The sequence below is a fragment of the Hyperolius riggenbachi genome, chromosome 10 (genome assembly GCF_040937935.1).
Source record: "Hyperolius riggenbachi isolate aHypRig1 chromosome 10, aHypRig1.pri, whole genome shotgun sequence".
NCBI classification, from domain to species: domain Eukaryota; kingdom Metazoa; phylum Chordata; class Amphibia; order Anura; family Hyperoliidae; genus Hyperolius; species Hyperolius riggenbachi.
The window spans coordinates 6286241-6303680 of record NC_090655.1 but is presented as its reverse complement, the minus strand read 5'-3'; the positions used below and the strand labels follow the sequence as shown (position 1 = coordinate 6303680).

Sequence of the window (17440 nt, the reverse complement as noted above, 5' to 3'; positions counted from 1 at the left end):
GGGCCTTCAGTATAGTTAGCCAGGTATAGTATAGTTAGGTATAGGTGCCTTCAGTACAGATAGCTAGGTGTAGGGGCCTTCAGTATAGTTAGCCAGGTATAGTATAGTTAGGTATAGGTGCCTTCAGTACAGATAGCTAGGTGTAGGGGCCTTCAGTATAGTTAGCCAGGTATAGTATAGTTAGGTATAGGTGCCTTCAGTACAGATAGCTAGGTGTAGGGGCCTTCAGTATAGTTAGCCAGGTATAGTATAGTATAGTTAGGTATAGGTGCCTTCAGTACAGATAGCTAGGTGTAGGGGGCCTTCAGTATAGTTAGCCAGGTATAGTATAGTTAGGTATAGGTGCCTTCAGTACAGATAGCTAGGTGTAGGGGCCTTCAGTATAGTTAGCCAGGTATAGTATAGTTAGGTATAGGTGCCTTCAGTACAGATAGCTAGGTGTAGGGGCCTTCAGTATAGTTAGCCAGGTATAGAGTAGTTAGGTATAGGTGCCTTCAGTACAGATAGCTAGGTGTAGGGGCCTTCAGTATAGTTAGCCAGGTATAGTATAGTTAGGTATAGGGGCCTTCAGTACAGATAGGTAGGTGTAGGGGCCTTCAGTATAGTTAGCCAGGTATAGTATAGTTAGGTATAGGTGCCTTCAGTACAGATAGGTAGGTGTAGGGGCCTTCAGTATAGTTAGCCAGGTATAGTATAGTTAGGTATAGGTGCCTTCAGTACAGATAGCTAGGTGTAGGGGCCTTCAGTATAGTTAGCCAGGTATAGTATAGTTAGGTATAGGTGCCTTCAGTACAGATAGCTAGGTGTAGGGGCCTTCAGTATAGTTAGCCAGGTATAGTATAGTTAGGTATAGGTGCCTTCAGTACAGATAGTTAGGTGTAGGGGCCTTCAGTATATAGCCAGGTATAGTATAGTTAGGTATAGGTGCCTTCAGTACAGATAGCTAGGTGTAGGGGCCTTCAGTATATAGCCAGGTATAGAGTAGTTAGGTATAGGTGCCTTCAGTACAGATAGCTAGGTGTAGGGGCCTTCAGTATAGTTAGCCAGGTATAGTATAGTTAGGTATAGGGGCCTTCAGTACAGATAGGTAGGTGTAGGGGCCTTCAGTATAGTTAGCCAGGTATAGTATAGTTAGGTATAGGTGCCTTCAGTACAGATAGCTAGGTGTAGGGGCCTTCAGTATAGTTAGCCAGGTATAGTATAGTTAGGTATAGGTGCCTTCAGTACAGATAGCTAGGTGTAGGGGCCTTCAGTATAGTTAGCCAGGTATAGTATAGTTAGGTATAGGTGCCTTCAGTACAGATAGTTAGGTGTAGGGGCCTTCAGTATAGTTAGCCAGGTATAGTATAGTTAGGTATAGGTGCCTTCAGTACAGATAGTTAGGTGTAGGGGCCTTCAGTATATAGCCAGGTATAGTATAGTTAGGTATAGGTGCCTTCAGTACAGATAGCTAGGTGTAGGGGCCTTCAGTATAATTAGCCAGGTATAGTATAGTTAGGTATAGGTGCCTTCAGTACAGATAGCTAGGTGTAGGGGCCTTCAGTATAGTTAGCCAGGTATAGTATAGTTAGGTATAGGGGCCTTCAGTACAGATAGCTAGGTGTAGGGGCCTTCAGTATAGTTAGCCAGGTATAGTATAGTTAGGTATAGGGGCCTTCAGTACAGATAGGTAGGTGTAGGGGCCTTCAGTATAGTTAGCCAGGTATAGTATAGTTAGGTATAGGTGCCTTCAGTACAGATAGCTAGGTGTAGGGGCCTTCAGTATAGTTAGCCAGGTATAGTATAGTTAGGTATAGGTGCCTTCAGTACAGATAGCTAGGTGTAGGGGCCTTCAGTATAGTTAGCCAGGTATAGTATAGTTAGGTATAGGTGCCTTCAGTACAGATAGTTAGGTGTAGGGGCCTTCAGTATAGTTAGCCAGGTATAGTATAGTTAGGTATAGGTGCCTTCAGTACAGATAGCTAGGTGTAGGGGGCCTTCAGTATAGTTAGCCAGGTATAGTATAGTTAGGTATAGGTGCCTTCAGTACAGATAGCTAGGTGTAGGGGCCTTCAGTATAGTTAGCCAGGTATAGTATAGTTAGGTATAGGTGCCTTCAGTACAGATAGTTAGGTGTAGGGGCCTTCAGTATAGTTAGCCAGGTATAGTATAGTTAGGTATAGGTGCCTTCAGTACAGATAGTTAGGTGTAGGGGCCTTCAGTATAGTTAGCCAGGTATAGTATAGTTAGGTATAGGTGCCTTCAGTACAGATAGCTAGGTGTAGGGGCCTTCAGTATAGTTAGCCAGGTATAGTATAGTTAGGTATAGGGGCCTTCAGTACAGATAGGTAGGTGTAGGGGCCTTCAGTATAGTTAGCCAGGTATAGTATAGTTAGGTATAGGTGCCTTCAGTACAGATAGCTAGGTGTAGGGGCCTTCAGTATAGTTAGCCAGGTATAGTATAGTTAGGTATAGGTGCCTTCAGTACAGATAGCTAGGTGTAGGGGCCTTCAGTATAGTTAGCCAGGTATAGTATAGTTAGGTATAGGTGCCTTCAGTACAGATAGTTAGGTGTAGGGGCCTTCAGTATATAGCCAGGTATAGAGTAGTTAGGCGTAGGTGCCACTTACCTCCCTCCAGTTCCAGCAGTCGTGTCTTGGGCTCCTCCTGGTCTCCCCTCCTTCAGCCGCGCTGGCTAGAATGCAAATGGACACTCTAAGACTCCAGCGAGCAAAGGGGGCAGCGGGTAGCGTGCGTTGATGCATTGTGCCCAGCGCCACCCCCAGCTATGATGTTGCGGCATTCTCCTCTCCCGCTGTTCCGCCTCTCTCCTCTCTGCCTCTTCTGATTGGCCAGCGGGCGGCAGCAGAATCTGACAGCTGCCGGCCGCAAAATTTAACATGACGCGGCAATAGGCGGTCGCAATCTACCGGTAGATCACGATCGACCTATTGGGCACCCCTGCTCTAAATGTTATTTATATCCTTTAAATTGATATATATTTTTTATTTTAAAATGTTAATATAAAGGAAAATGAACCAGGATAGAGAGGAGGACCAGTGTGGTTTGAATTACCCAACATATTTTTTCCAATGAAATCTTTGAGTTGTGTAACTAGGGGTGTGTCGAGGGCATGATTAGGGCGGGGTGTGGCCTAAGTGTCCCCCTTTAATATATCAAAATGTTGGAAGGTAGGAACTCCCTATTTAGGGACTCCACCCTTCTAAGGAAGCTGCCAGGTCTTCAGTTCACACTCAGGTGCTTTTCTGCCACGATTCCTGCTGTGCTGATCGCGGCGATCCACAAAGCTCTGCAGCACATGTAATCCTATTTGATTACTCTCACTGCAGCGACTGCAGAGCGTTCGCGATTATCGTCCATCGCAAACCAGCGATTGCGTCCTGATTCTCATGCACTAGAATCAGAATCGCAAAATGCAACGGACGAAAAAGTAATGCAAAATTGTGTTTGCAATCACTAGGCAATTGTGATTTTCACTTACGGGTGTGATCGGAGCCTCAGGCAGAGGATCAGTAGGGCTGCCAGGCAACTGGTATAGTTTAAGATTAAATAAATAGGTCAGCCTCCATAGCACTCGCTTCAGGTTCCCTTTAAAGAAGAACTGTAACATATGGTAAAATACAGTAAGTGTAAACAGGATACTCACTGTTATGTTAAATATGCTGGTTTCAGCCTCAGAAACCCTTCCTATATCTGTATATTGCTGTATATTGTTATGTACCCCACCCCCCAGCATTCTGGGAGACAAGCTATGTTTTGTACTGGATTTAGAACTCTCAGTACAACCATGTGTTTTTGGCAACTTTACACAACACTGGAAGCCCAAATCTATTCCCAAGAATGAGGAAGTCCTCAAGAGAGTAGAGGTGTATTTACAGTCGGAAAAAAACCTGGTAAAAAAAAACAGGGAACCTTCCGATTTTTTTGTTGTTGAAGAAAACAAGCTTATGGCCCTCTATGTACCCAAACAGTAAGATATCTGATATTTATTAAAGAGGAACTCCAGTGAAAATAATGTAATAAAAAAAGTTCTTCATTTGTACAATAATTATGTATAAATGATTTAGTCAGTGTGTGCCCATTGTAAAATCTTTTAAATCCCTGATTTACTTTCTGACATTTACCACATGGTGACATTTTTGATGCTGGCAGGTGATGTCACTGGAAGGAGATGCTGCTTGCTTTCTTGGCAGTTGGAAACAGCTGTAAACAGCTATTTCCCACAATGCAACAAGCTTCACAGACAGGAAACTGCCAGGAGTACCACGGTCCTCATAGTTTCCTGTGGGAGGGGTTTCACCACAATATCAGCCATACAGCGCCCCCTGATGGTCTGTTTGTGAAAAGGAATAGATTCCTCATGTAAAAGGGGGTATCAGCTACTGATTGGGATGAAGTTCAATTCTTGGTCACGGTCTCTCTTTAAAGAGAATCTGTATTGTTAAAAATCGCACAAAAGTAAACATACCAGGGCGTTAGGGGACATCTCCTATTACCCTCTGTCACAATTTCGCCGCTCCTCGCCGCATTAAAAGTAGTCAAAAACAGTTTTAAAAAGTTTGTTTATAAACAAACAAAATGGCCACCAAAACAGGAAGTAGGTTGATGTACAGGATGTCCACACATACAAAATACATCCATACACAAGCAGGCTGTATACACCCTTCCTTTTGAATCTCAAAAAATCATTTGTGTGTTTCTTTCCCCCTGCATCTCTCATGCACTGAAGTTTCAGGCTGCTCTTTTCTTCCTGCAAACAGCTTTGCCCTTGTCTGTAATTCCTCAGTATGTGAAAGCCCAGCCAGCTCAGAGGACGATTTATCCAGCTTGTAAAAGATAAGAGAGCAGAGAGAAGCTGCACTAATCTAAATATCACACAGGCAGTGTGCAGAGAGGGGCCTGAAAGGGGGAATTCATAGCAGAACCACAACACTGAAGAACTTGGCAGCCTTCCAGACACAGGCCGACAAGTCTGACAGGGGAAAGATACATTGATTTATTACAGAGATGGTGATAGTAGAAAGTGCTGCAGTAAGCCAGAGCACATTAGAATAGCTTTTGGAGCTTGTAGGATGATAAAAAACAGGATGCAATTTTTGTTACGGAGTCTCTTTAAGACATAATCCTCTCCCAGATAAATATTAGAGATGGGACGACGAATCCGGCGAATCCACGAATACCTCGAATATTGGGAAATATTCGAGATTCGTGGATTCGAATCCCGACGCCATTTTCCACTTTACGAATCCGCCGAATCCCAACGCTGCATCGCCGCGCATCCGCCGCTCGCACTCCTCCTCCTCCGACCCGCGCCTCCTCCGACCGCCCCGCGCCTCCTCCGCCCGGCCGCCCGCATACTTTGTATCAACTCACCCGTCCAGTGGAGCGCAGACAGAGCGGCAGACCTCTCGCTGACTTCCTGCTTCCCTCTAGTGACGGCTTTTACAATGACGTCATCAGTAAAAGCCGGTCCGGCCACTAGAGGGAACCGAGAAGTAAGGACGAGGTCTGCCGCTCTGTCTGCGCTCCACTGGACATGTGAGTTGATACTTATGCAGGGGTGAGCGAGGAGGCACGGGGGACGGAGGAGGCCATGGGGGTGAGCGGAGGAGGCACGGGGGGGGAGCGACACCTACCTACCTACCACTTTACCTACCTACCTGCCACTATACCTACCTAAAGGCCCCCTATACGTACCTACTTACCTACCGGGCACTATACCTACCTACCTACAGGCCCCTATACCTACCTAAAGGCCCCCTATACTACCTACCTACCACTATACCTACCTACCTACAGGCCCCTATACCTACCTAAAGGCCCCCTATATGTACCTACCTACCTAAAGGCCCCTATACCTACCTAAAGGCCTCTATACCTACCTAAAGGCCCCCTATACGTGCCTACCTACCTAAAGGCCCCTATACCTACCTACCTACATACCTACCTATACTTAAGGCCTTATACCCTGCTACCTATACTGAAGGTCCCTTTAACTACCTACCTACCTACAGGACACTATACCTACCTACCTACCGGCCACTATACCTACCTACCTACCTACCTACCTACAGGCCACTATACCTACCTAAAGGCCCCCTATACGTACCTACCTACCTACCTACCTAAAGGCCCCTATACCTACCTACCTACCTAAAGGCCCCTATACTTACCTACCTACCTACCTACCTAAAGGCCCCTATACCTACCTACAGGCCTCTATACCTACCTACCTACCTACTTAAAGGCCCCCTATACGTGCCTACCTACCTAAAGGCCCCTATACCTACCTACCTAAAGGCCCCTATACCTACCTACCTACATACCTACCTATACTTAAGGCCCTATACCCTGCTACATATACTGAAGGTCCCTTTAACTACCTACCTACCTACAGGACACTATACCTACCTACCTACCGGCCACTATACTTACCTACCTACCTACAGGCCACTATACCTACCTAAAGGCCCCCTATACGTACCTACCTACCTACCTAAAGGCCCCTATACCTACCTACCTAAAGGCCCCTATACCTACCTACCTACATACCTACCTATACTTAAGGCCCTATACCCTGCTACCTATACTGAAGGTCCCTTTACCTACCTAAAGGCCCCTCTACCTACCTACATACCTACCTATACTTAAGGCCTCTATATACCCTGTTACCTATACTGAAGGCCCTATACCCTGCTACCTATACTGAAGGTCCCTTTACCTACCTAAAGGCCCCTATACCTACCTACATACCTACCTATACTTAAGGCCTCTATATACCCTGCTACCTATACTGAAGGCCCCTATACCCTGCTACCTATACTGAAGGCCCCTATACCCTGCTACCTATACTGAAGGCCTATATACCCTGCTACCTATACTGAAGGCCCATATACCCTGCTACCTATACTGAAGGCCCATATACCCTGCTACCTATACTGAAGGCCCATATACCCTGCTACCTATACTGAAGGCCCATATACCCTGCTACCTATACTGAAGGCCCATATACCCTGCTACCTATACTGAAGGCCCATATACCCTGCTACCTATACTGAAGGCCCATATACCCTGCTACCTATACTGAAGGCCCATATACCCTGCTACCTATACTGAAGGCCCATATACCCTGCTACCTATACTGAAGGCCCATATACCCTGCTACCTATTCTGAAGGCACATATACCCTGCTACCTATACTGAAGGCAAATATACCCTGCTACCTATACTGAAGGCCTATATACCCTGCTACCTATACTGAAGGCCCATATACCTTTCTACCTATACTGAAGGCCCATATACCTTGCTACCTATACTGAAAGCTACCAATATTGAAGGCACCCATACCTAGCTAGCTATACTGAAGGCACCGTCCTTTACCTTGCTACCTATGCCTGGGTACCTATACTGCGGGCAACTATACCACGGATCGCACAATTCGTATGTGCAGGATTCGTTAGATTCGGGATTCGAAAGGTTCGAGCTATTCGAGAACCTTTTTAGATTCGGATCCGGATTCGGATTCGAAGAAATTGTGGATTCGTCCCATCCCTAATAAATATCTTTGACTTATATAGCTCTGCAAAATATACCACCTATCAAGTAATGGCTAAAATAATTATTAGTAACAAACAAGCTGTTTTGTTTATGTTATGTTATAATATACAGTAGTATAAAAGGAAACTATTTATTGGGGTATTAGACTGACACTCAGACTCCTATATGCTGTGGATTCTCAGGAATACAAGGGAACACTTGGGAATTCAGCAGGGTGGTTTCAATCCCCCAATTCCCAGGAAGATCTGCTCCATACAACAACAGATACCCTTACAAGGGTATGATAGCTAAGTCCAAAAATATGTTCATTTATTGCGCTTTTTGAATGTATACTTAAAAATGTTCTTATTGTACCAACATAACTGTGACCAGCATTATAGTTGGTATAGATAACTGCCATTAATTCAATGTTCATTCAAAATGTAAACTTTACTGTGATACCTACATGATGCCTATATAGGCTGTATTCTTTTTGAAAAAACCCTGAAAAAAAATTATTGAAACCTAGAACTCTCAGTAAAACATTCCGCAGAAATCATCCGCCAGTACAACAAAAAAAAAGTTGCCACCTGTGATCAGAAAGTAAATCGGAGAGGAACGAATTTACAATGGACAAAAATTAAATTTATAAATAAATATTGTAAAACAATAAGCAATTTCATTTATAATGTTATTTGGTTACAGTTCCTCTCATTTCTGATCCAAGAGAAAAGGACACCAGACGTGATAAAGCAAAAAAAAATAATAATAATAAAGTTAACATTAGGAGCAGAATGCAGATAAGCTTCAGAAGCGGCGTTATCAGCGGGATCACTGCGGGGCGCACATAGTGGTGGGCGGGATTACTGCGGGGCGCACATAGCGGTGGGCGGGATTACTGCGGGGCGCACATAGCGGTGGGCGGGATTACTGCGGGGCGCACATAGCGGTGGGCGGGATCACTGCGGGGCGCACATAGTGGTGGGCGGGATCACTGCGGGGCGCACAGTGGTGGGCGGGATCACTGCGGGGCGCACATAGTGGTGGGCGGGATTACTGCGGGGCGCACAGTGGTGGGCGGGGTCACTGCGGGGCGCACATAGTGGTGGGCGGGATCACTGCGGGGCGCACATAGTGGTGGGCGGGATCACTGCGGGGCGCACATAGCGGTGGGCGGGATCACTGCGGGGTGCACATAGCGGTGGGTGGGATTACTGCGGGGCGCACATAGTGGTGGGCGGGATCACTGCGGGGCGCACAGTGGTGGGCGGGATCACTGCGGGGCGCACATAGTGGTGGGCGGGATTACTGCGGGGCGCACAGTGGTGGGCGGGGTCACTGCGGGGCGCACATAGTGGTGGGCGGGATCACTGCGGGGCGCACATAGTGGTGGGCGGGATCACTGCGGGGCGCACATAGCGGTGGGCGGGATCACTGCGGGGCGCACAGTGGTGGGCGGGATCACTGCGGGGCGCACATAGTGGTGGGCGGGATCACTGCGGGGCGCCCATAGTGGTGGGCGGGATCACTGCGGGGCGCACATAGCGGTGGGCGGGATCACTGTGGGGCGCACATAGCGGTGGGCGGGATCACTGTGGGGCGCACATAGCGGTGGGCGGGATCACTGCGGGGTGCACAGTGGTGGGCGGGATCACTGCGGGGCGCACATAGCGGTGGGCGGGATCACTGCGGGGTGCACAGTGGTGGGCGGGATCACTGCGGGGTGCACATAGCGGTGGGCGGGATCACTGCGGGGCGCACATAGCGGTGGGCGGGATCACTGTGGGGCGCACATAGCGGTGGGCGGGATCACTGTGGGGCGCACATAGCGGTGAACGGGATCACTGCTGGGCGCACATAGCGGTGGGCGGGATTACTGCGGGGCGCACATAGCGGTGGGCGGGATCACTGCGGGGCGCACATAGCGGTGGGCGGGATTACTGCGGGGCGCACATAGCGGTGGGCGGGATTACTGTGGGGTGCACATAGCGGTGGGCGGGATTACTGTGGGGTGCACATAGCGGTGGGCGGGATCACTGCAGGGCGCACATAGCGGTGGGCGGGATCACTGTGGGGCGCACATAGCGGTGGGCGGGATCACTGTGGGGCGCACATAGCGGTGGGCGGGATCACTGCGGGGTGCACAGTGGTGGGCGGGATCACTGCGGGGTGCACAGTGGTGGGCGGGATCACTGCGGGGCGCACATAGCGGTGGGCGGGATCACTGCGGGGTGCACAGTGGTGGGCGGGATCACTGCGGGGTGCACATAGCGGTGGGCGGGATCACTGCAGGGCGCACATAGCGGTGGGCGGGATCACTGTGGGGCGCACATAGCGGTGGGCGGGATCACTGTGGGGCGCACATAGCGGTGAACGGGATCACTGCTGGGCGCACATAGCGGTGGGCGGGATTACTGCGGGGCGCACATAGCGGTGGGCGGGATCACTGCGGGGCGCACATAGCGGTGGGCGGGATTACTGCGGGGCGCACATAGCGGTGGGCGGGATTACTGCGGGGCGCACATAGCGGTGGGCGGGATTACTGCGGGGCGCACATAGTGGTGGGTGGGATTACTGCGGGGCGCACATAGCGGTGGGCGGGATCACTGTGGGGCGCACATAGCGGTGGGCGGGATTACTGCGGGGTGCACATAGCGGTGGGCGGGATCACTGCAGGGCGCACATAGCGGTGGGCGGGATCATTGCGGGGCGTACATAGCGGTGGGTGGGATTACTGCGGGGCGCACATAGCGGTGGGCGGGATCACTGTGGGGCGCACATAGCGGTGGGCGGGATCACTGTGGGGCGCACATAGCGGTGGGCGGGATCACTGCGGGGTGCACAGTGGTGGGCGGGATCACTGCGGGGTGCACAGTGGTGGGCGGGATCACTGCGGGGCGCACATAGCGGTGGGCGGGATCACTGCAGGGCGCACATAGCGGTGGGCGGGATCATTGCGGGGCGTACATAGCGGTGGGTGGGATTACTGTGGGGCGCACATAGCGGTGGGCGGGATCACTGTGGGGCGCACATAGCGGTGGGCGGGATCACTGTGGGGCGCACATAGCGGTGGGCGGGATCACTGCGGGGTGCACAGTGGTGGGCGGGATCACTGCGGGGCGCACATAGCGGTGGGCGGGATCACTGTGGGGCGCACATAGCGGTGAACGGGATCACTGCTGGGCGCACATAGCGGTGAACGGGATCACTGCTGGGCGCACATAGCGGTGGGCGGGATTACTGCGGGGCGCACATAGCGGTGGGCGGGATCACTGCGGGGCGCACATAGCGGTGGGCGGGATTACTGCGGGGCGCACATAGCGGTGGGCGGGATCACTGCGGGGCGCACATAGCGGTGGGTGGGATTACTGCGGGGCGCACATAGCGGTGGGTGGGATTACTGTGGGGCGCACATAGCGGTGGGCGGGATCACTGTGGGGCGCACATAGCGGTGGGCGGGATCACTGCGGGGCGCACATAGCGGTGGGCGGGATCACTGTGGGGCGCACATAGCGGTGGGCGGGATCACTGTGGGGCGCACATAGCGGTGGGCGGGATCACTGCGGGGTGCACAGTGGTGGGCGGGATCACTGCGGGGTGCACAGTGGTGGGCGGGATCACTGCGGGGCGCACATAGCGGTGGGCGGGATCACTGCGGGGTGCACAGTGGTGGGCGGGATCACTGCGGGGTGCACATAGCGGTGGGCGGGATCACTGCAGGGCGCACATAGCGGTGGGTGGGATCACTGTGGGGCGCACATAGCGGTGGGCGGGATCACTGCAGGGCGCACATAGCGGTGGGTGGGATCACTGCGGGGCGCACATAGCGGTGGGCGGGATCACTGCGGGGTGCACAGTGGTGGGCGGGATCACTGCGGGGTGCACATAGCGGTGGGCGGGATCACTGCGGGGCGCACATAGCGGTGGGTGGGATTACTGCGGGGCGCACATAGCGGTGGGCGGGATCACTGTGGGGCGCACATAGCGGTGGGCGGGATCATTGCGGGGTGCACAGTGGTGGGCGGGATCACTGCGGGGTGCACATAGCGGTGGGCGGGATTACTGCGGGGCGCACATAGCGGTGGGTGGGATTACTGTGGGGCGCACATAGCGGTGGGCGGGATCACTGTGGGGCGCACATAGCGGTGGGCGGGATCACTGCGGGGCGCACATAGCGGTGGGCGGGATTACTGCGGGGCGCACATAGCGGTGGGCGGGATCACTGCGGGGCGCACATAGCGGTGGGCGGGATTACTGCGGGGCGCACATAGCGGTGAACGGGATCACTGCTGGGCGCACATAGCGGTGGGCGGGATTACTGCGGGGCGCACATAGCGGTGGGCGGGATCACTGCGGGGCGCACATAGCGGTGGGCGGGATTACTGCGGGGCGCACATAGCGGTGGGCGGGATTACTGCGGGGCGCACATAGCGGTGGGCGGGATCACTGCGGGGCGCACATAGCGGTGGGTGGGATTACTGCGGGGCGCACATAGTGGTGGGTGGGATTACTGCGGGGCGCACATAGCGGTGGGCGGGATCACTGTGGGGCGCACATAGCGGTGGGCGGGATCATTGCGGGGTGCACAGTGGTGGGCGGGATCACTGCGGGGTGCACATAGCGGTGGGCGGGATCACTGTGGGGCGCACATAGCGGTGGGCGGGATCACTGCAGGGCGCACATAGCGGTGGGCGGGATCACTGCAGGGCGCACATAGCGGTGGGCGGGATCATTGCGGGGCGTACATAGCGGTGGGTGGGATTACTGCGGGGCGCACATAGCGGTGGGCGGGATCATTGCGGGGCGTACATAGCGGTGGGTGGGATTACTGTGGGGCGCACATAGCGGTGGGCGGGATCACTGTGGGGCGCACATAGCGGTGGGCGGGATCACTGTGGGGCGCACATAGCGGTGGGCGGGATCACTGCGGGGTGCACAGTGGTGGGCGGGATCACTGCGGGGTGCACAGTGGTGGGCGGGATCACTGCGGGCGCACATAGCGGTGGGCGGGATCATTGCGGGGTGCACAGTGGTGGGCGGGATCACTGCGGGGCGCACATAGCGGTGGGCGGGATTACTGCGGGGCGCACATAGCGGTGGGCGGGATCACTGCGGGGCGCACATAGCGGTGGGTGGGATTACTGCGGGGCGCACATAGCGGTGGGCGGGATCACTGTGGGGCGCACATAGCGGTGGGCGGGATCATTGCGGGGTGCACAGTGGTGGGCGGGATCACTGCGGGGCGCACATAGCGGTGGGCGGGATCACTGTGGGGCGCACATAGCGGTGGGCGGGATCACTGTGGGGTGCACATAGCGGTGGGCGGGATCACTGTGGGGCGCACATAGCGGTGGGCGGGATCACTGTGGGGTGCACAGTGGTGGGCGGGATCACTGCGGGGTGCACATAGCGGTGGGCGGGATCACTGTGGGGCGCACATAGCGGTGGGCGGAATCACTGCGGGGTGCACAGCGGTGGGCGGGATCACTGCGGGGCGCACATAGCGGTGGGCGGGATCACTGCGGGGCGCACATAGCGGTGGGCGGGATCACTGTGGGGCGCACATAGCGGTGGGCGGGATCACTGCGGGGCACACAGTGGTGGGCGGGATCACTGCGGGGCGCACATAGTGGTGGGCGGGATCACTGCGGGGCGCACATAGCGGTGGGCGGGGTCACCGTGGTACCAGTCACCGTGGCTAATATCCTGCTCTCCTTGCCAATCCTTCCTGGCATCTGTGACCCCAGCCCTGCTCTCCCTGCTGCAGTCTGGCCTGTGTGAGACAGAACAGGAGCCCCTTTTAGGCAGAGACATGTAAACATTCCCAACATCTGTGGATGAATATTAACAGATTGTTCTCTTCCCACAGTGACAAAGATCTGCACTCAGTGCGAAATCGAGCAGAAATCTGAGACCATGCGGGTGCAGTACTGCGCCAGTGACTTCGGTAAGTCTAGTCTTTTATCTGTCTATTCATCTTTATTGCTGTGGTTTTAATTCATAAACGTTTCTACCCAAAGGCTCACAGCACTGAACAACGCTGTAATAAGGGCGGATTCACACTGCAAGCGCTTTTCCAGCGATTGCTGGTCACCTGCGATTTAACTAGTTCACTACTGAGGTTTTTTTTTGCGCCTTATGGATCAGAGCAGTTTTCATATTTCAGCATTCAGTCACCAATAACTTTATCACTACGTATCACACGGAAGTGATGTATATCATGTTTTTTTGCCACTAACTGGGCTTTCTTTGGGTGGTACATTTTGCTAAGAATTATTTTTTCTAAATGCATTTTCATGGGAATTACAATATATAAAAAAAATCCCTCCCAAAAAAGAATCATTATTTCTCAGGTTTTGGCCATTATAGTGGTAAAATAAAACGTGCTACTGTGGATAAAACCCACACATTTTTATTTGCTCATTTGCCTCAGTTATCATGTTTATCATGTCCGTATGGCCACAATATTTTATTTGGAAATGAAGGTGTATTTTTTTCAGTTATGCTTCTGTCACTAACTACAAGCCTTTATTTGCAAAAAAATAACAGTAATATACCCTCAGGACATACATATTTTAAACGATATTTAAAAAGATAAGGGAGTAGAACTACAATGCAATGAGAGGTTCACAAGTCAGGCTTGCATGCAAAGGTGGTCAATCAAGAATCAGTAGGAAGTGGTATAAGACAAACAACAGATTAAGGGTACTTTCACTCTATATCCACTGCTTAAAGGGATACTGTAGGGGGGTCGGGGGAAATGAGTTGAATTTACTCGGGGCTTCTAATGGTCCCCCGCAGACATCCTCTGCCAGTGCAGCTGCTCACCAATGCTCCGGCTCCGGCTCCAGTTCACTTCTGGAATTTCAGACTTTAAAGTCTGAAAACCCTTGTGCCTGTGTTGCCGACCGTGTCCTCGCTACCGCTAATGTCACCAGGAGCGCACGGTGCAGACACAGACCATACTGGGACTGCGCAGTACACTCCTGGTGACATCAGTGGCAGCTAGGACACGGCAACGCAGGCGCAGTGGTTTTCAGACTTAAAAAGAGGAATGATTTAGTCAGTGTTTGCTCATTGTAAAATCTTTCCTCTCCCCGATTTACATTCTGACATGTATTACATGGTGACATTTTTACTATGGGCAGGTTATGTAGCTGCTGCTAGCTGGTTTGGCTGTTAGAGACAGCTGTAAGCAGCTATTTCCTGTCTGTGAACATTGTTACATTGTGGCAGTTTGCCCAGAGTACCGCGGTCCCAGAGCTTCTTGTGGGAGGGGTTTCAGCACAAAATCAGTCATACAGCGCCCCCTGATGGTCTGTTTGTGAAAAGCATTATATTTCTCATGTAAAATGGGGTATCAGCTACTGATTGGGATAAAGTTCAATTCTAGGTTGGAGTTTCTCTTTAAAGTCTTACGTTTCAGAAGTAACCCGGAGGCGGGGCCGGAGCATTGGGGAGTGGCTGCGCGGGCACCGGATGTCTGCGGGGGACCATTAGAAGCACCGGGTAAGTTCAACTAATTTTCCCCCATCCCCCCTACATTATTCCTTTAAAGAGAACCTGTACTGAGTAAAATTATTTAAAATAAACACATGAGGTAACTTCAAATGAACATTACATAGTTACCTCACCGTCAGTTCCTCTCAGAAGCTCAGCATTTTCTTCTTACAGTGATCCCTTCCAGTTCTGACAACATTTTGTCAGAACTGAAATATATCAGTTGCTGCCAGTTATATATCAGTTGCTGTCAGTTACAGCTGAGAGGAGAACTGATGTGTCCATGCTTCCCTATGGCTCAAGTGGGCGATGTTACAGTTTAACAGTGTGCTGACCAGGAAGCTGTTATGGGGTAATAGCCATTTTCAAAATGGAGGACGGAGAACTCTATTGATCACAGTGGACAAACAGGACGCAGGAGAGGAGAAATAGATTGAGGAGTAGACTACACAGGAGGCAAGTATGACTTGTGTATGTTTATTTTGACTTTTAATTTTCAGTATAGGTTTTCTTTAAGCTTAAAAAAGTGTCGCAATGCAACAGCAATGAAAAGGCTTATCGCATGTTGCCAATGAGACATGATGCATAGAGTACAGCATACGGTCCATAGCCTTACGCTCGCACTGCAATAGGGCGTGTTGGCTGGTGGAATTCTGGGAAATGTAGTCCAGCATCTATTGTATTTCCTGCTTTGTGTGTGTCACGTGATCAACCCCGCTTGCCCCGCCCCACCAGCTGCAGCCAGAGAGGAGAGGAAGCCAGCTGTACTGCAGTGTCTGCACATTTTGCCCTCTCATGACATCTGTGTTCTCAATCTCTAGCAGGCGACTTCTCTACACTGTGTACAGGGCGGTTCTAGATCTTTTTGCTTCCTGAGGCAAACTTGAGGATGCGCAACCCCCCCCCCCCCCCCCCCCCCCCAATTTGGAATGAATGCACAGCATACGACAATTTACACTGCTTCATTCAATGTTCTCACATGACATGCTGCAGCTCAACATAATTGCACACTGGCTGGCTGTGAGTCTGTGACAAACCAATTGCTCACCCTCAGCCACTCACTAACAGCAGTTTGCCTAGTCCAGGGTTTCGCTGTTTTTCAGATAAAAATGGACGGTATCAGAACAATGGTTACTACGGGTGAATGTACAGGTCTGTCACACATCACTCATTTTCTACATCCAGCAAGGCAAACAAAGCATTTCTGAGAAACAAACACAATCCAAGTACCTTTTGTGGTTGCCCAAAATGATCCCAGGCAAAGCTTTATTGTTGGAGTGTCCTCGGCTCTCGCCGATGCTCCACAATCCACTGCTGCCTTTTTTCACACTCAGCCCTGTGCAGAACATAATGAAAGGTAAATCAGATCAGAAGAGATCTTGGCACTCACAAGGGAACTTTCCCCTGACTTGCTGCATTTAAAGAGGAACTCCAGTGAACATTTTAGTGTTGGCAGGTGATGTAGCTGCTGCATGGTTTTTGGCAGTTGGAAACAGCTGTAAACAGCTATTTCCCACAATGCAATAAGGTTCACAGACAAGAAACTGCCAAAAGTTCAAATTTTTCTTGTGGGAGGGGTTTCTTGTGGGAGGGGTTTCACCACAATATCAGCCATACAGCGCCCCCTGATGATCTGTTTGTGAAAAGGAATAGATTTCTCATGTAAAAGCGGGTATCAGCTACTGATTGGGATAAAGTTCAATTTTTGGTCGGAGGTTCTCTAAGGCTGGTGCACACCAAGAGCGCTTCTGAGCACTTTCAAAAACGCCAGCGCTTTGAAAAGAGATTGGCTAATGTATTTGGATGGGATGGATCACACGAGAGCAATGTGATTTTTTCCTGCAGCATTTCTGCTGATTTTTGAGGTGATTCAGCCTCAATGTTAAGTATAGGAAAGTGGAAAATCGCTCTGAAAAGCGATAGAACAAAGCGGTTTTCCAAGCGTTTTTGTTACAGAAGCCGTTCAGTTACAGCTCTATTGTAACAAAAAATAAACGCTACACAAAAACACTCCAAAAATCGCAAGGCATGACTAGAAAAATCGCTCCAAACATGTCTAGAATCGCCTAGAAAAATCATGTGAAGCTCCGTGGGATGTTCAAGGCTTTGGAAATCTTTTTGTAGCCTAAGCCTGCTTTAAATTTCTCAATAACTGATCCCTGACCTGTCTTGTGTGTTCTTTGGACTTCATAGTGTTGTTGCTCCCAATATTCTCTGAGGCCCGGTGCACACCAAAAACCGCTAGCAGATCCGCAAAAGGCTAGCAGTTTTTGAAACGCTTTTTCTTATTTTTATGAAGCGTTTCCGCTAGCATTTTGCGGTTTTGATTAGCGGTTTTTGTGTAGCAGAATTCATATATTGTTACAGTAAAGCTGTTACTGTACAGCTTCTGTAACAAAAACAC

At 51.1% G+C, this 17440-nt stretch overlaps 2 protein-coding genes across 3 annotated transcripts in view; one reads left to right on the top strand and one right to left on the bottom strand.

Moving 5' to 3' along the window:
* The window catches only part of GOLGA7B (golgin A7 family member B), a 388598-nt gene that overhangs the window by 277602 nt on the left and 93556 nt on the right, over positions 1-17440 (bottom strand). The window contains exon 2 of one of the 2 annotated variants that reach the window (XM_068258001.1): positions 16267-16372. The exons of the other annotated variant lie outside the window; for it this stretch is intronic. The gene's annotated coding sequence lies outside the window, so the exon portion shown is untranslated. The remainder of the gene's footprint in view (positions 1-16266; positions 16373-17440) is intronic. 2 annotated transcript variants of the gene reach the window in all.
* Positions 1-17440, top strand: part of SFRP5 (secreted frizzled related protein 5) — a 118490-nt gene that overhangs the window by 45828 nt on the left and 55222 nt on the right. The window contains exon 2 of the mRNA XM_068257998.1: positions 13406-13483. Coding sequence (XP_068114099.1) covers positions 13406-13483 — 78 coding nt within the window. The remainder of the gene's footprint in view (positions 1-13405; positions 13484-17440) is intronic.